The 17,269-nt window shown below is 35.8% G+C and overlaps 4 protein-coding genes across 4 annotated transcripts; 2 read left to right on the plus strand and 2 right to left on the minus strand.

Moving 5' to 3' along the window:
• The first annotated feature begins 128 nt into the window (after positions 1-128).
• Positions 129-743, plus strand: LOC142181987 (uncharacterized). Its single transcript, XM_075255737.1, has one exon. It carries the CDS (start codon positions 129-131, stop codon positions 741-743), a length of 615 nt encoding a protein of 204 aa, XP_075111838.1.
• Positions 744-2,513: 1,770 nt separating this feature from the next.
• Positions 2,514-3,654, plus strand: LOC107819575 (uncharacterized). The gene is made up of 2 exons (XM_016645695.2): positions 2,514-2,815; positions 2,909-3,654. The coding sequence occupies exons 1-2, from the start codon at positions 2,546-2,548 to the stop codon at positions 3,428-3,430; spliced, it is 792 nt and encodes a 263-aa protein (XP_016501181.2). The 5' UTR covers positions 2,514-2,545; the 3' UTR covers positions 3,431-3,654.
• A 531-nt stretch (positions 3,655-4,185) lies between these two features.
• On the minus strand, positions 4,186-6,465 carry LOC107819572 (putative pterin-4-alpha-carbinolamine dehydratase, chloroplastic). The gene is made up of 3 exons (XM_016645693.2): positions 5,975-6,465; positions 5,211-5,406; positions 4,186-4,540 (listed from the first exon to the last, which is right to left on the minus strand). Exons 1-3 carry the CDS (start codon positions 6,320-6,322, stop codon positions 4,449-4,451), a joined length of 636 nt encoding a protein of 211 aa, XP_016501179.1. The 5' UTR covers positions 6,323-6,465; the 3' UTR covers positions 4,186-4,448.
• Positions 6,466-12,199: 5,734 nt separating this feature from the next.
• Positions 12,200-16,828, minus strand: LOC107819571 (metacaspase-1). Its single transcript, XM_016645692.2, has 5 exons — positions 16,310-16,828; positions 13,524-13,854; positions 13,187-13,307; positions 12,881-13,087; positions 12,200-12,554 (listed from the first exon to the last, which is right to left on the minus strand). Exons 1-5 carry the CDS (start codon positions 16,716-16,718, stop codon positions 12,495-12,497), a joined length of 1,128 nt encoding a protein of 375 aa, XP_016501178.1. The 5' UTR covers positions 16,719-16,828; the 3' UTR covers positions 12,200-12,494.
• Between the last annotated feature and the right edge of the window lie 441 nt (positions 16,829-17,269).

Here is a 17,269-nt window from a genome sequence, read left to right on the forward strand (position 1 = left end):
CTTCAAGTAGTCAATGCTGTACTATTCTCTATCCACAGCTTCTGGGGGAATATTTTTATCCTCCCTCAAAGTGTGGTGAAAGGAGTAGACAAGTTATGTAGAGAGCACTTGTGGGGGAAAAGGAGGAGATGAGGAAGGTTGCCTTGGTTGCATGGGAGAAAGTTTATTGTCCAAAAAGCATGGGTGGGCTAAACATAAAGGGATGTAAGGAATGGAATATAGCTTCAGTTGGAAAACTGGTATGGCAGTTAGCATTGAACAAGGAGTCTTTGTGGGTAAGGTGGGTTCATGGGTTGTATATGAAGACTAATCCAGATATATGGACACATTCTCCACCTTTAGATAGTAGTTGGTACTGGAGAAAACTAAACTCAGTAAAAGAAGGGGTGAGGGAGTGGTATTCACAGAGCAGATACATTCTTAATCCTGCTGGGAAGTACTCTATTAATTCCAGTTATCTTGCACTAATAGGGAGGCAACAGAAGATGGAAATAGCAGATCTAGTATGGTCAGCAGTAGCTCAACCTAAACACAGATTCATAGGTTGGCTAGCATCACTAGGAAAATTATTGACAAAGGATAGAATGATTGGTATGCAGATACAGGTTGAAAATGTTAACTGCATATTGTGCAATGAGGATGCATTGGAATCTCAGGACCACTTGTTTGCACAATGTGGATGGATAACAGCAGTAAGGCAAGAATTGAACAAATGGACAAGGCATGATGTACAATATACATGAGTGAGGCAACTGTTGGAGCATATCAAAAGGAAACACTGTAAGCAATTCAAAAAAGAAGTCATAGCTGCAGTGCACTTAGCTATGGTTTACTATACATGGAAAGCAAGAAACATAAAAAAATTTCAAGGCAGGAAGGTAAATACTGAAGAGGTAGTTATACAAATCAGGAGAGAAGTGATAGAAATCAAAGAAAGCACAAAAATGTAGAAATTTCATTAAACAAATCACATGTAATTAGTTTTTCTGTTTGTTGGAGGCCTAATTTCCATTCAGGGAATCAGGTGCTCTATAAGTGTAATGTTGGTTGAAGTTAATGGTAATTCACATTGTTACCAAAAAAAAAAATAGAAACGAGGGATAATTAATTAATTAATGAAGTATTTACTTAGGTATTACAATTAATTAAACAATTAAAAAAACTTACATGGAACATGTTTATTGTGCCCTAGATATATTTCTCCTATGACAAGGCAAAAATACGGACCAATTATCATGACGAAGAATGCATCCAATACCCAAATGACTGAGTAATTAATTTCATATTAATTCTCTATATTTACATGGTTGGATGATATGGACTCATATGTAACATACCCTTGTTGTCAATGTATTCAGTAAAAATATTTTTCTTGGAAATAGACAAAATTCGAAAGCCATTTCGCTAGTGAATATATCGTCTTAATGTTACACGAAATTGCTGAATTATACTTGGCATTACTAGAATATCAGAGTTCTTCAAATTACAACGAAAATACTTAGTTGTACCAGCCTTCTTCTAACCATGCTGGTTCTACAGCAAATATAAGTTAGAAGCGTGTAACAGATATAATAAAAAGGGGGAGCAAACATGAGTTACAAGACCATATGGATTCTTTAAAATTTGGTATTTCATTTTAATATGATTTGACAATAGTAATTCTAAAATCGAACATTTTAAGACGTTTTCCTACTTTACTACTCTAGTCTCTTGATGCCGATCGTTAGTAGTAAATTTTCATCTGCTAGGAATAATATGCTTGATTTTTTCATAAAACCAAAGGAAACAAAAAAGTTGTAGTCTGCACATTATTTAGCCGATTGAAGAAAACTGCATTATTTCCTCCAAGGCCTTATTGTTTGGTATATTTTGGGCTACCTATTTTTTTTTATTTTTTAATGCTACCTAGGAAATTAACGTTGAAAAAAAGGAATTTTATTTTAAGTTGTGTTAAGTATAATTTTTGGGCTGCCTAGGAAAATAACATATATATAAGAAGATAAATTATATTGTTCAAAAAAAAAACACACACACACAGCAGGTGTTGTTTCAGATAAATAAACGAACAAGAAAAAAAGAAAGCCCTGTTTCAGGAAAAGGGATCATACCGATTGACAGTAGCAGTTGTCGTGTTTAGACATGTTAAACCATCGTTGCTCTTGGCGAAGAGTTGCCACCTTTTCATTTCATTCTCTTTAAATATCAATTCCCCTATGGCTGTTTCTCCTCATCGCCATTCTTCTCCATCTTCAGGTTTAACTTCTAACCAAACTGCGCACCATTTCTTTTCTTTCTTCGAATGGTTTCTCGTCCTTGAAAATCTCACTTAATTTTCTTCTTTTATTGTGCAGAATTGTCACAGCGCATCCGCGACAGAAAACTGCAAGAATGCCTCCCAAGCACGGATGTTAGTTCCCCTACTACCACATTCTAAATTCTTCTTCTTTAATTTGTCCGGAAAAAAATGTTGTCATTTTGATGTCATGTTTTTTTGGAATTTGGTGCAGCGGCTCCTTATTCGGATGCAAGGAATTCAAAGAGGAAGATGAAAGAAGTGATGGTGGATCCAACTCCTGCTGCAGTGACTCCGCCAACAACAATTCCTATGAATCTGTTTCCTGTCCACATTGCTGCGCCTAACCAACCACTTCCTTCCCAATTCACTTCCCAGCCTTCTGAACCCGACAATTTGGACAGGTTTTTGACTAGGCCTTTTACGTCCTACACTGCTTTATTAACTGAAGCAGAAGAAGATTATGGCCCAGCTAGTCTCCGTCGCGTGCAGGACCAAATCGAACAGACAACCAAAGCCTACGTACGTCTATTCATTGTTTGTGTTTTCCACATGCATGATTATTGATATTTCCTCCATTTCACGTACGTCGTCTAAATTATAACGTTAATGCAGGCTGACCAAGTGAGGAAAATGTTGTTTGATGTTTGGATGCGTCACTACAAGAACATCATGAACAGCACGTATGAAGAGGCAAGCACGAAACTGAAGGAGAAGGAAGAGGAACTAAGGCAAGCAAAGATGAGGATAGCCGAACTGGACGCGGTCGTCGGTCAACTGACCTACCAGGGACAATTTCTACAGAATAGGGTTCGAACCTTGGAGAATCAGAATGCTGGAATGAGAGCAGCATTCCAAAATGCTACTCTTCGCGGTGCTTTCAATGTTGGTGCAGGCGCCAGGCTCGGTGGCCCTGAGGCGCCGTTGCAAGAGGACGCTGAGTCCTCTTTCGTTGATCCACATAGAGCTGAACCAGGGAAGATTGGGCCGTGTAAGGCCTGTGACAAAGAAGATGCTAAGATGATGATATGGCCGTGTCGCCATGTTTGTCTCTGCGCAAAATGTGCTGCTACTGCGAGTGCCTGCCCTATTTGTAGCGTTCCCAAGTTTAATAGCTTCGAAGTCATAATCCCTTAAGTTGGCCTCAATATGGTCTAATGGTCTCGTCCCTCCGGTTTCCTATCAAGGAGTTTGAATAAAACGACAACTCTTATTTGCTTAATTAAGACTTATATTTAATAATGTTTCCTCCATTTGCTACTGCTTGGAGGTTTAAAGATTCTATTTTGCTTAATTATTAGATGAATGTAATAAATATATTTTATGAATTAATGTTATTGGTTCGGAGTTTGATTTTTTTTTTTTATGGTGGACCATTACTTCTATTTTAATTACTTGATTTCATTTGATTTACTTTACAATTACAAAAAGATTCTGATGCACTTCGTTTTATAAAAAGTTACTAATAGAAGTCATTGCTAGAAAATCATTGCCTTTGCTGCTTAGCTAAGTTTAATTTTTTTTCCAAAAAAAACTTCAAATCTTAGGTCACGACCATTGACTTTGAAGTTTAAACTTCATTATAAATGGAAATACATTAAAAACTTGACTTTTTTGAAAATTTAATAATTTTTTTTTTTGAAAATTTAATCGTAATTCAAAAAGAAATTAGGTCTCAAATTACTCTTTTCATAATTAAATGAAATAGGGCAGATAAATGTGGAATTAATTTAGAGTAAACACTATTTTGGGACAACTTAATAGTATTAATAGTAGGACTGTTATTTACAAAAATATATGAAGTATATAAAACAGTTAAGATTAAGTGAGACCTTCTTCAGAACAGTATTGTATTTTTCAATGACAGAAGAGACATAAGTAGGTGACAATCATTTGTTTTGCCAGAAATATTAAACAATTACTTCAAAAGTATATGTTACAGGAACAATTACAACTTGTTTAGAATGAATCACGACATATGCAGCCAGCTATTTTATTGCTTCTAAATGTTAATACAAAATCATTGCGATAATCCTTGCCATTTGCTTAAGACAAGGTTTTACCACCAGCACTATCTGTTTTATGGGTCCAATCCAAAAAACAAGCGAATAGAATTGTGGAAGCCGGATTTGGTGCAAAATGCAAAGCTATCTGATTATGCCCAAACTCTTTTTCTTGGGACAAGGTCCGATGTCTTTATCTGATCTATTTTAGCAGCTATAATGAAATCGTTTATGCTCAAACCTCCTGCAATAAGAGTACACCACTATGATCATCAAAAATTCTGATACAAGTAAAAGAGACAATATTCTTTAACTATGAAGGGGGAATCAGATTAAAGCTATTTCCAGGAGAAAGTTATTATTGCGCGAAAAATTTATTAAAAAACCACATTGTATTGGCAAGTGATAAAGCTAGGAAGCAGGCTAGCTATGTCTGGTATAGACATTAATAGATTAAAGGATTTCCCAAATATTTGACATTTGGGAAAGTACCATTTCAAAATTCCACACTTGGATTCAGATCCTGTGAAGGCAAATGATCCAATCTTTAAAAGATCTGACTGATCACAGTCACAAAACCACTACTGTTCTCTGGAAGTTTTTCGCCATTTTCCCAGTGCTATCTTCTACTAGTGCATTTTAAAAACAATGAACATTCCTCTGGTAAACCACCTACGCTAAGGTTTCTATTGAAATGGCATGCTTATATCTGTTTCATAAGGAGGCTTTTCATTTTCATGCCTAGATGGAGCAAGTTTGGCAAGAATCCTAATTTGGTAAGTTTTCTTACCCTTTTCTACTGCAAGTTCATAATGACATCACTTAAAACACCCTATTAGATGATTTTGTGAACAATGCCAGGGATGACAAAAGAAGGGGATGGAGGAGAGGAGCGACTGAAAAAGTGTACTCACCGATGGAAGCAGTCCATAGCTCAGCACGAACTTGATTGGACTGCTCTAAGTGAAGAAGTGTGGGGACGTGCCCAGTGCCTTCCACCACCTTGCCTATTCTATTGATAAGTTCAACCCCACATTCGAAGTCTCTTAATTTCCACGTACATTGTAGCTTGAGCACCCCATCTTCATGTGCCAGTCTCCAGCCAACAACCTGAAGAACAGATTGGGCGTTAAAATGTGACTATTTTTTCTTTAACCGTAATACAATGTTGTTTTCCAATACAACCCAATAAAGATCTTAGGTTTTACTTATTAAACCACATTTCTCACTGATACAACCAGTTTTACATGATATAATTCATTCAAGTCAACATGGTAGTAATTTATTCCACCAATCATCAACAGCCATTGATCTATACTACCTTCTGAAACTCTTGCTGGCCGATGTAGGTCTTATAAAGTGTATTTATTCTGTTAGAACCAAAATGGTGAAGCTAGGGGCTCTAGCTTCTTACATTCTAAAATTTTTCAAATTTCTTAAGAGAAATGTACCCTGGTCCCATCTAAATGATTCAAATTTGGAAACTTCTCAAGAATCATTGTTAAATTCTAGCCCTCTTCCAATTCTTAGGTTCTGAAACAAGAAGAGATATCTAGGCTAACAGTCGGCTCTCTGGCCAACATTTTCATCCAAGCGGCAAATGAGCTTCAGATAAATCAGAATTTCCAAAGCAAGCAAAGAACATGGAGGGTTATAATGGGTAATTCATATAGCTAACCTTGAATAGGAGCTGGCGAGCTTCATATTCCGAGAGGGGAGTTTGACCTGGTGAGATGACAGTGCACTCTTGCTGAGCAAGAGACAGAGCAGAGGCAGTTGGAATGAGAATTTTGTGCTCCGTGTCAGTATTACCCAAAACTTTTTCACCGAATTTACTCTCTATTTCAGCTGGGAATGGATCTCTCGCCCCAAAATCGCCCAATAGGTCTCCCCCATTGCAACGAATTCTGGTGCAAATTCGAGATGGGGTAGTCTGGAGACTGGGGGTAAAAAATTTAGCGTTTTGAACTTTCTGAGCAGAGACTGAAATTGGTGGAGGGAAACAAAAATGAGTTGCAGTAGCCATGAGAAAGAAAAGTTCACTGCTCTGCGCTTAGTGTTGCAGAAAGTGGAGGATATGGTATTTTTATCTTGAAGGAGCCGGTCGGTTTGAAAATTAGTATCCGGTTCAGGAGGTTTCTCAAATCCAAGAGCCACTCGTTTATCAGTGGGGCCAATTGGATAGACCCACCTTAGTTTTACTTTTCCGCTTTGGATTTCTTGATTAGCTCGTGTGTCCAAATATTGCTTGCTTGGCGAATTGCTGGCCCGAAATTTGCAACGTATTCTCTTTTTTATTTGAGAATTTTGTGGTGGTAGCTTGATGAAGTATTTTTTATTTTTTTTGGTCATCACTTGATGAAGTATTTTGACAGATTTAAGGAGAAACTATTGATCTCAGTGTGAGAGAAATTTTTATTTTATTTAATTTAGGCAGAAATATTTTCTCGCTTTGAGAAAAATGTTGATTTTCTCGCCATTACAGGTTCACTCATGAGACTAGAGTTAGTTAAGTGGTCAATTTCGTCAGCCAATTTTTCATTTTTGCCAAATTTAAAATACATGATTACAAAAAAAATTAATGGCAACAAGATTATACGGAGGAAGGAAAAAAAAGATGCACCATTTTTTAAAGGTTAAGGAAAAAAAAAAGAGGTTGATTTTATTACGAAACTTAGCTCAAAGTAATAAAATAAGAAAATAAACAAGAATGTAAAGAGCGAGAGATGAGAGCTTCTTATTTCTTTTTAAGTGTGTCAAGTGTGTAGTATTACATAGAGGTATATAAAAGAATGTCATAAACATGACATTAAACATTTAAGATTATGTAGGAAGATCGGGGGGGGGGGGGAGGGGGAGGGGTCATCAGGGCCAGAGTTATAACCATAACTCCATAAGTATTGGAATAGTGGGAGTTATGGAGATAATAGAGAAGAGTAGTGGGTATTACTCCTTTAGAAGTTATGGACATCCACTACTAGATAATTATTTATAACACTCCTCATTGGATGTCTATAGATAATGTGCCTCATTAAAGCCTCACTAAGAAAAAACCCTGTGGGAAAAAAAATCTTAGTGAAGGAAAAAGAGTACACATATCTTGTAATACGCATTGTTTGTTGCCTCGTTAAAAACCTTGCTAGGAAAATCCAATGGGATAAAACCTCAGCTAAGGAAAAAAGAGTGCAGCACGTATGTGCCCCTCCCTGATGAAAACATCACTTTATTTACCAGAGACGAGGAATTCCAAGCTTGTATAATTATTTCGCCAAATTATCACTTGAACGGATTTCTTGAACATCTATTTCATCTTTCTATTGAAGATCGTCACTAAAAAAAAACTTTGGCGAAATGTGCTTTATTTTGTCTCCTTCAATATATCTTTCTTTCAATTGAGCTATGCAAGCAGCATCGTCTTCAATATTATTGGAATCATCTCTTCAAAGAAAAGTCACACGTCGGTTGTGTGTTGAGTCACTTGCTTTATCAGATGTTAATATCTTGATATGAAGAACGAACTTCATGTAATGCCCTGCATTTACATAACCAACAAAACTTTGACAATATTTGTTAGAATAAACAAATCTATCAATGATTCTCTTGTACTATATTACTAATTGCATTCCAGTATCTCCATATCGAATTAAAGTTAAATCTTGCTAGTATAACGTTATACTCAAGGTTCTAGCAAGAAACATAAGTGCACCCAGTGCACTAAGACACAAAAATAAATCATATATGTCATACATGGATTGCTGAAGCTTTATTTAACAAAATTGTTGGGAACCTCTATATGCTTCAGAACAGTTTAAATCCTTCAAGGATTTTTATTATACACATATCAAGTTTTTCATGTATTGCCATATAAAAACCTGAAAACAATTTCATTCACCATAGGAGAACCTGTCTACATATAACTAATGCCGGGATATTTATGAAAAATTGTGTTCCACAAGTTGTCTTTATATCTACCGACTTGATTTTATATTTCACTTTCAGGTGTTGGGACTATCGGTCCAACTTCACATTTTTCAGGTGAAATCAAATTTCATTGCGTATTTTTTCAATTGGCCAATTATTTATCTGTCCAAATTCCATGACAGAATTAAGCTCAAGATCCTCTTCAATATTAATAATATTGAGCGCTACATTATATTAATAATATCGTCGACGATCATTTTACATCGGTTCCGTCGTTACCCACTAAAGACATAACTTATTGTGATCTCTTTATCTCATTATTTTCAGGTACCTGAGTCTCTCCCATGAGGTCTTATAAAGTGTTATGTCATGGTGCTCTTATAAAGCACTTGCCTCCTTATTGTGTCCATCTTGAACATTTGTCCATCTCCTTCTTCAAGGAGCTTTATCTTTAGAACCGATTAGTCTATTACACTTCATGTGTGTCATAAACTCTGTCCATCATGGACTTTATTTATTTGGAGTATTAACAGCTGAAATATGACATTTAGCTTTGGGTTAGCAAATGCACCTTGCAATATTTTGGAAATGAATTATCATTTGAACTTCAAGTTCACATTTTCTTGTACGAGGATCTAGATATATTTATAATAATTCATTCCATGTATCACTTTTTCAGCTGCCCATTTTCTCCCCCTAATGTTGGGATCACTAATACATTTCACAACCTTCTTTGGGAACTCATCTTTATGCATTGTGACAGCACAATTAAATCATATAACATATCCATATTTCTAGATGGGAATATTTGGTTCCTGACCCTGAATCAATTAAGATAGGGAGAACTTATCATAACTTATTGGCTAGATGCGTACAAGTGGTACTATCTATTAAATAATATACCTCATACCAAATTTCTTTTTGGGAGTTTTATTCTCATAACTAATGGTTTAGCTATAATTGGAGGCATACAGTTTCTGCTAAACCAACTTGGATTTAAACCAGCATTATCAAGATAAATTATCATAATTTATATTCTGTAATTGTGCTCTAATAATTTGAGCAAACAACCTTGCAAAAACCAAATTGCAAGTTGATAACAAACGCACATGTGACCATACAATAGGTGCATCTATTAAAATCATATAATAGTAAACGGTCCACATCGCAGGTGATTGGGTCCATACATATATCACCTTTTATACGTTCCAAAAATTAGGGAATACAATCCCAACCCTAGTTGGTATAGTAATCAGTTTATCATGAGAACAAGTCGTACATGAAAATTCTCGAAGAATCTCCTAATTCTTCAAAATATGTCAATGTGAATTCTCAAGTAATTTTCGCATCATAATTGAATCGAGATGGCCAACCGGTCATGCCAACTAATCTTTGTTTCAGTAAACATTTAATTTACTATGGCACGTGATTCCATCATCATGCTTATATATTTGTAGTACAAATAGAAGAAAAGTTGGGTAACCTTTTATATTTACCCGGTATGATTATAGTAGTATAAAGATATTCAATCTTTCTTTCATGTATAGTCTCAATATGCCAACTACTTTGGCTAATATATTTGAAACTCAAAAATTTCTTTTGAGACTTACTACAATATCAATGTCATGGATAATTTTATTTATTCGGGTAGTAACAAATTAGCTTTTTCGGATCTCTTAATTGATTTTGTACTACAAGACTTTTTTCTCACCATTCATATGGTAAATGTCTCCTTCACGGAGAAAAATTAAATTATTATAGTCATGGTTAATCATCATAAGCAAAATCATTTCTTGCTTTAAGTTTGCCTTTAATAACTTTTTATAAGGCATGTCAAAATATTTTTGGTATACCACATGTACACGACCAATGACATATTCATGTAACCATATAGTAATATTCATTATCTTTCTTTCTCTCAAACCTCCCTTAGAGGTGAGTTGTGGTGTGTATCCAATCATGCATTGCACGTCTTTATTCATTATTTTTATTACATATTGTTACATTCACCTTCAAGAATAAATCTGCATTCTCAATGCTTATCACAAGTCACAATCTCTTCAAAGAATGGAGTATAATTATCGCGACGTGCTTTATAAATTTTCCATACCAATTTGATGGTAAATATTTCCTTCACCTTTTGAAGGATTACTTCGAGAACCCTTATTGTTCTCCTTTTATTGTTACCATTGTGATGACAATTATTATTTCGTCGCTTGCCATGCACTCGTACATTCATACAATCATGAAAAATTATTTTCATTAGTCATCATTAGATCATCAATATGGTGCATTAGGACTCAAACCCAATGCCTTACCCATATAAAGGCATGTAAGGCTATAATGCATTGGGATCAAATCCAACTCTTATAATCACGGTGCACCGGGGCTCACACCCGATGCCTTACCCTCATGGTGCTGTAAACTTGAATCCACCGTCTTACCCTCAAGCCATAGTCAATATGGACATTCTTCATTTAGCCAGCTTATTTTCCTGCAAAAATTTATTTGTATTATCATGTAATATAAACTAGACCAAGCTAACCTCAAAATAATTTAAAATAAGAATGCATAGATTCATTCCCTGTAAGCTAGTTGAACTCATGCAACCATATGACATATTAATGTATCTTCAAGATATTTCAATGGCTCACGGGAACACTTTGGAAAAGTTGCAAACTTTGTCTAACTCGCTGGTCTTGATGCAATGAGGCGAACTGTGATGATTGTAAAAGTCTTTCAGGAAGGAGATACTATCCGATTGAAATAGATATCTCAATTGGTTAGAGACTCGTGCTGATAACGTATTACGAAACTTAGCTCAAAGTAATAAAACAAGAAAATAGACAAGAATGTAGAGAGCAAGAGATGAGAGTGTGTCAAGTGGGTACAGTATCACTTCTCATCCTCTATTTATAATATTACATAGATATCCACCACTAGATAATTATTTATAACAGATTTCTTATAACTACCGCCAAGGTGAATTCGAAACGACACATATCTTGGCGCGCTATACTGATTGAACCATTCTGCTTCAGTATCGGACACCACCCTTGTAAAAATGTCCAAATCTATGGATTCAACTCCTTCAACAACATGTCACTCTGTTACTCCTTTCCACTTAAGCGGTTTCTTGAGTGGCAACTTCAACCATTCAAGTTTTAGGCACATTGCCAATTTACAGTTCTCTATACAATTCAAGCTCAACCTCCATCACAAGCACGATTTTCACAATTCTGTTCCTTTTCTAGATATAAATCCCGTGGAAATTCAAGCCCCGTTTGATTCCATTTCTAGTCCATCTTCTTGCATGACACCTAATTCCATTTCAACCCCTGATGATACGGATCAAGAACACAATTAGACCATTCAAAAGAAGTAGTGATAATGGTGAAAGAGACATCACTCTAACGAGGTTGAGAAGTGGAGTTTTTTCTCCTGTGAACTATTCTCCTCACAGTTATGGGGTGTTCTAAGGTGCTTTGGTTTCGAGGAACAGAGAAAGGAGGAAAAAGAAAGAGACAGAAAACGGAGATTTGTTGGAAAGAGTTCTAACGGGGTACTTTTTCCATTTAAGCCCTGCAATTCCTCCTCTTTCTTTGTGATGGCAACCAGGAGTAAAGTCAAGCATTCGTCATTTGGAGAAACAAGCAAGAGATTGACTAAGATATGGTCTAAGCTCTCCCATGATCAAATGAAGGTATTTGATCTTTTTTCTTTTTCTTCTTGGGCAAGAAGCACAAATGATCAGAACACAGATGTGAGTTTATAAAGAATGGTGTACTGAATTGGAGTAATTCTATTCTTGATGCCGTAGTTCATTTACTTAGTACATTTGCTATAAATATGTTCGCCCTCTTAAATTACCTAAAATTAAAATGCTTTTATTCAGTGGTCTGTTGATTTCATGGGGGAAGAAAGGTGGTTTGGGGGTGGGGGTTAGGAAAGAAGAACGTAAAACTGGAAAAACATAGAGATATGGATTTATAATCCAGCAATATAGATGAAATGCCTACTGTAACAATCACAGTTTTACATGAATAACTTGTGTGAAATTGAAGAACTTCAGAATCTTAATACTCCAATACAAATGAAATTCCTACTACAACAATCACAGTTTTACATGAATAGCTTGTATGAAATTGTAAAACTATAAAATCTTACGTAATACTTTGCGAGTGCCTTCTTAGTAACTGACTAACTGTACAGGAACTCTACACCCAAAACAATATGAAAAGTTGAGACCTGGGTTGGTACTGTTGCTTGATAAGATGCTATAACGAAAATGGCTTGGTGTAAACATCAAATGGCTCATTGGCTGTTAACTGTGGCTCCTGCAACCAAAGAGGACAACAACAAGTTTGACATTCAACTATTGATTCCAGATAACTAGATACTAATGTTTCAATGTTCATGATTGGACTGATACTGATGAGAAGAAAGCAAAGAGTACCTTTCATCTGAAAAAAAAGAACTTTTTTCGAGAAGAAAAGAATGGGTAAAAGCTATCAGTTATGCAATTCTATGCGCCATCAGCGATTGGTTACAAATGAACCTATTCCACATCCAGTACTAAAATTCTTCTTAAAAATTTCTACCAAGAATTATGATTTAAACATCTAAATTAAGCAAACAAACATATTCTTTTAGCAAAAAATACCTGTCTCATTCCAATACCAACACTTCCTCCAGTAATCAGCATTGTCAGAAGAGATGTGACAATGCCACCCCCTATACCACTATCAGAACTGCGAATGGAAGATCTCATTGCATTTAGAATACCCCCATATGTAGTTCCTTGTCCATGCTCAATTGCTTGGATGAAGGAAAAGGTCATTGCACCAGTTGAAGTGACCTTGGACAAACTCTGTCATCAATCAAAAGGTCATTCAATTGTCTCTGTTACATTGAATTGATTAACGTCCATATCCAGAATTCAAAACTTAAGAGGATAAAGGAATTTTACATCCGTATCAGCTGAGGTTTGATCATCATCACAACCACTGAAGGATATAACTTCTCCACCACTTGTTCCTTTCCATGCTCCTGATCGAGGACGATGATCTTCCCATACATATCGTCCAGTTCTATATTCAAAGGGAATTAAATATGAGATTATAGGTATAATAAATATTTCTAAATAGGTTTAGACTGAGAGCCATCCACTAGATTCTAGTTTAAGAACCTACATACCATTAGACATTTGCTCATTGAGCAAAAAAATATCTATTCTATTCTCATCCTCACACCTAACCTATAACACAATTTGGAATTAAGTAGAAAAAGTGCGTAGCGTTACAGACCTGTCCATCCTACAGAGAAACGGTAGATCTAGCATAGTACCACTGTGACAAGCATCTATAATAGCATGAAGCTTAGCGCCACGTGGAAGGGGCCTAACTAGTGTTGCATTAATTTCATCATCAACAATCATTCCCTGAGTTTCAAAATCCAAAGGGCAAAGTGTTTCGTCAAACCCATCAACTTCATCTCCAGTGTAGTTCCTTTGTTGTGAACCATGACCTGAATAATGAAACACCAGAGAATCCCCTGCTTGACATCCTTGCACAAGCCAGTACATTGCCATTCTTATATTATGTTTAGTTGGAATTCTGTATGGATCCCTCTCTTCTTCTGAAAGTATACTTCCATAGGAAAATGGAGATTCGTAGTTAGGATTAGTTATAGTGAGCTTCTCCAGACTGATATATTATATAATATGAGAACATGCAATTTTTGGGATCACAATAAATGAGGAAAATTTAAATAGCCTTTATGAATTGGATTATTACCAAGACACCAAACATGAGAAACACATAACAGAATACTAACACAATTTTTGTGAACACAGCCCCCTACAAAAGTGCACGAAGTCATGATTTTAAAACATGGCTAGACACGAGACTTCTATGTCAAGGCCGTTCTCTATATACCAGAGAACTTCTAACCTGTATTCCATTGATTAGTCTGGACCTAACCTCAAGCTTCAACATGGAATTAAATCCTCAAACAATACATTCTGATTTGTGTCAATTTTTTTTAACTGTTCTAGGGAAGCTACTCACTGCTTTCAGATGATTAAGTCATGACACTAAGTAGCAAATGTTAATAAGGTTATTTTAACATTGATGATTGACTTATGCATAGTAGTTAAGGATATGAGACATCAGCTGCTTGTTCCAGCATTGACATCTCACTTCCAGGCATTACATCAGCACACTCTTTGGGAGAAAGCTGTGATTGTCGCTAGGAGTGTTCATGGTTCGGTTTGGATCGGTTTTTCTCTAAACAGAAACCAAACCAACTAAGTCGGTTTTTCAAATATTAGAACCAAACCAAACCAAGTAAGTCGGTTTTTCGGTTTTTCCGGTTATTTGTCGGTTTTTTCTTAAATATACGACATACACTACCAAACACACATTTCGGTGACCACATTTTCAACGTAACACTATCAAATCAATTGCCCTTAGAGAAATATATTATTTACCAAGATATATTGATGATAATTGAATCAAATAGTGATGAATAATTTAAGGACTCAATTAAAAATATATTATTTTTAACATGAAATAGATTCTTACACTTAACAAAAGAAAACTACCAATTAAACTAGAATGTAAAGGTAAAGAACTGTACTAAAAGTGTAAACGATTAATATTTACTATAATTTTTTTAAAACTTTGTATAAAAGTATACATATATATAGGTGTAATAATAAATTTAAAATAGCTACTCCTATATTCGGTTTGGTCGGGTTTTTTTTAATTAAAACCAAAACCAAACCAAATTTGATCAGTTTTTAAATTTTAAAACCAAACAAAAAAGTATCGGTTTTTTTGGTCGGTTTGGTTTGGTTTTCGGTTTGGTTCGGGTTTTCGGATTTTAATGAACACCCCCAATTGTCGCATAAAGGTGTAAAGAAAAAAATAAAGGGCATCTTAGGTACATCTCTTTTTATTAAATGTTGTTCCCTCTGTCTCCTCATGATATTCCCCCTGTCTCCTCTTTTGTAATACAATTGAGCGAACAAAGTTTTAGAAGTTAATCTGACTTATCTATTGCTAATTATAGCTAAATGTTAGTTGATAGAGCAAACACCACATTATTGTTTAATACGATTTGTTAAACAAGTTTGAATTCTTGAAACTATTGAAGGTTGCAACAAATGTCAAGTATTTTGCAACTTCCCAGAAAAGAAAGATAGTTACAAGTACATAAATTGGGACCGAGGAATAAATAGGATAAACACTAAAAAAACTGTGAAGTGCCTTATACATAAAACATAAACCCAGAACGATCACGAGAATATAGACATTACTGGCCTTCTAAAACAACATAATCTCAAATTATTACTATACTAGTTTCTGCTGAATAGTGGCAACTGACAACCGAAGATTTTGGTTAGTAATAGCACAGTGGAAGTATTCGTCTACAATTGCAGTAAGAGATACATAAAGAACCGAACTAAAGGCAAAATTGACAATGAAGCACTGCTTTTACGAAAAGTTCACATAAGAAAAACCAAGTGAAAAGTTTACACAAAAAGTGGTTGATCTTTCCTGTAAAGGAAGTGTTAAAAAATACTTTTCCATTTGGCGATCAACACTATCAGTTGGTTTTGAAATTCATAAAACATTGCATTTGTACAATATAACTAATCGGGAACCTAAAATGCTTGTTGGACTCAATACTTTGGGTTTCTACAATTATCGAATGGTCTCTTGTCTGCACACAAATTTAGTAGTATAAAATAGTAAAGAAAAGTAAAGTATTCATTCACTGACTTTCTTTCAATTGCTAGTTTGTTTCCCTCCTGAACTCCAAAATATTGGTCACTAACCCTGTTTTTGAAATTCAATTAATTAACAAGCTGAATATTTTCGTATATCATGAAGTGATTAATGTAATTGCCTTCAAAAATAGGGACACACTGCATTCAGAAATAGTCAAACTTACCTCAGAGCAAGTCAAAATCAAGTGAATCATGCAATCCAGGATGAGGAAGAAGTAATATAGTCAACAAGAAATGTACAATGCAGTCAAATAGAACAATTTGGAATAGAAGAAAGAGGAAATTAAAGAATTTTACCAGTAAGCATGAGAATGGAGTCTTGAGGAAATTTGAACCGATTAGTCAGCAAGTGCCTCATACATTTAGCATCATTGATGCAGCCTTTCAGTTCATTCCGGGTATTCTTATACGAAATCCCGACAATCACAGCTCTCTTCCGGCCGCCGCGTGACGACGGCGAGGGAGTTTGACTGGTAGTTGAGTGATAATTATAAGGAGATGGGGCAGGGGCCGGAGGATAGTAGTGGTTGTTATAGGCGGAAGCTGGTGGTGGCGGTGGCGGGGCAGTGCGAGGATCGGCGATGAGGGTAATGGCTCGGCAGATTGCGCAGCGAATGGATTTTGCCCCCGGTGGCAATTGTAAAGGTGTGTGGCAATTGGAACAGTTAACAAGCATCATTATTTTATTAAAAAAGCCACAAACCATGAAATTTTGATATACAAAAAATACTGAAAATGGTGATCTCTATATATACTCCTATGGCTGTAAATTTATTTTCTGGGGGTGTAGTGGTAGTGGCTAGGTGGGTGAAAGCAAAGGTGTGAGTTTATAGAGAAAATAGGAGAAGTGGGAGTTGGTAGGAAGGAGAAGGGAGGAGGAGACGAAGGCTCGTGGTTGACTTTCATGCAACTTTCTTATTTTCTTCCCCCTTTTTTTTGTTTTCATGCATAACTTGGGTTTGTAGTTGTATAATTTAGGTTATTAACTTTTGCCAATTAAGTAAGTTTATAAATTGCATTTCTTAAATGAAAAATCTTAGTTACTTTTGACGAAAATTTTCTGTATGCTTTTTGTGTTACATTCATACGACTAGCCCTTTTGCGTGTACCATGTGTAGTGTCATGGGCTACTTTCCAGACATGCCCCATGACCCCTTGGCCGCGCCCCATGGCGGCCTAGCAAGCCTCACAATGCCTAGCGCCATGGTCGGCCCCGTGGTCTTGGCTGCGCCAAGTGACAAGCGCGCATGTGCCTCT

This window comes from Nicotiana tabacum, chromosome 6, assembly GCF_000715075.1.
Source record: "Nicotiana tabacum cultivar K326 chromosome 6, ASM71507v2, whole genome shotgun sequence".
NCBI classification, from domain to species: domain Eukaryota; kingdom Viridiplantae; phylum Streptophyta; class Magnoliopsida; order Solanales; family Solanaceae; genus Nicotiana; species Nicotiana tabacum.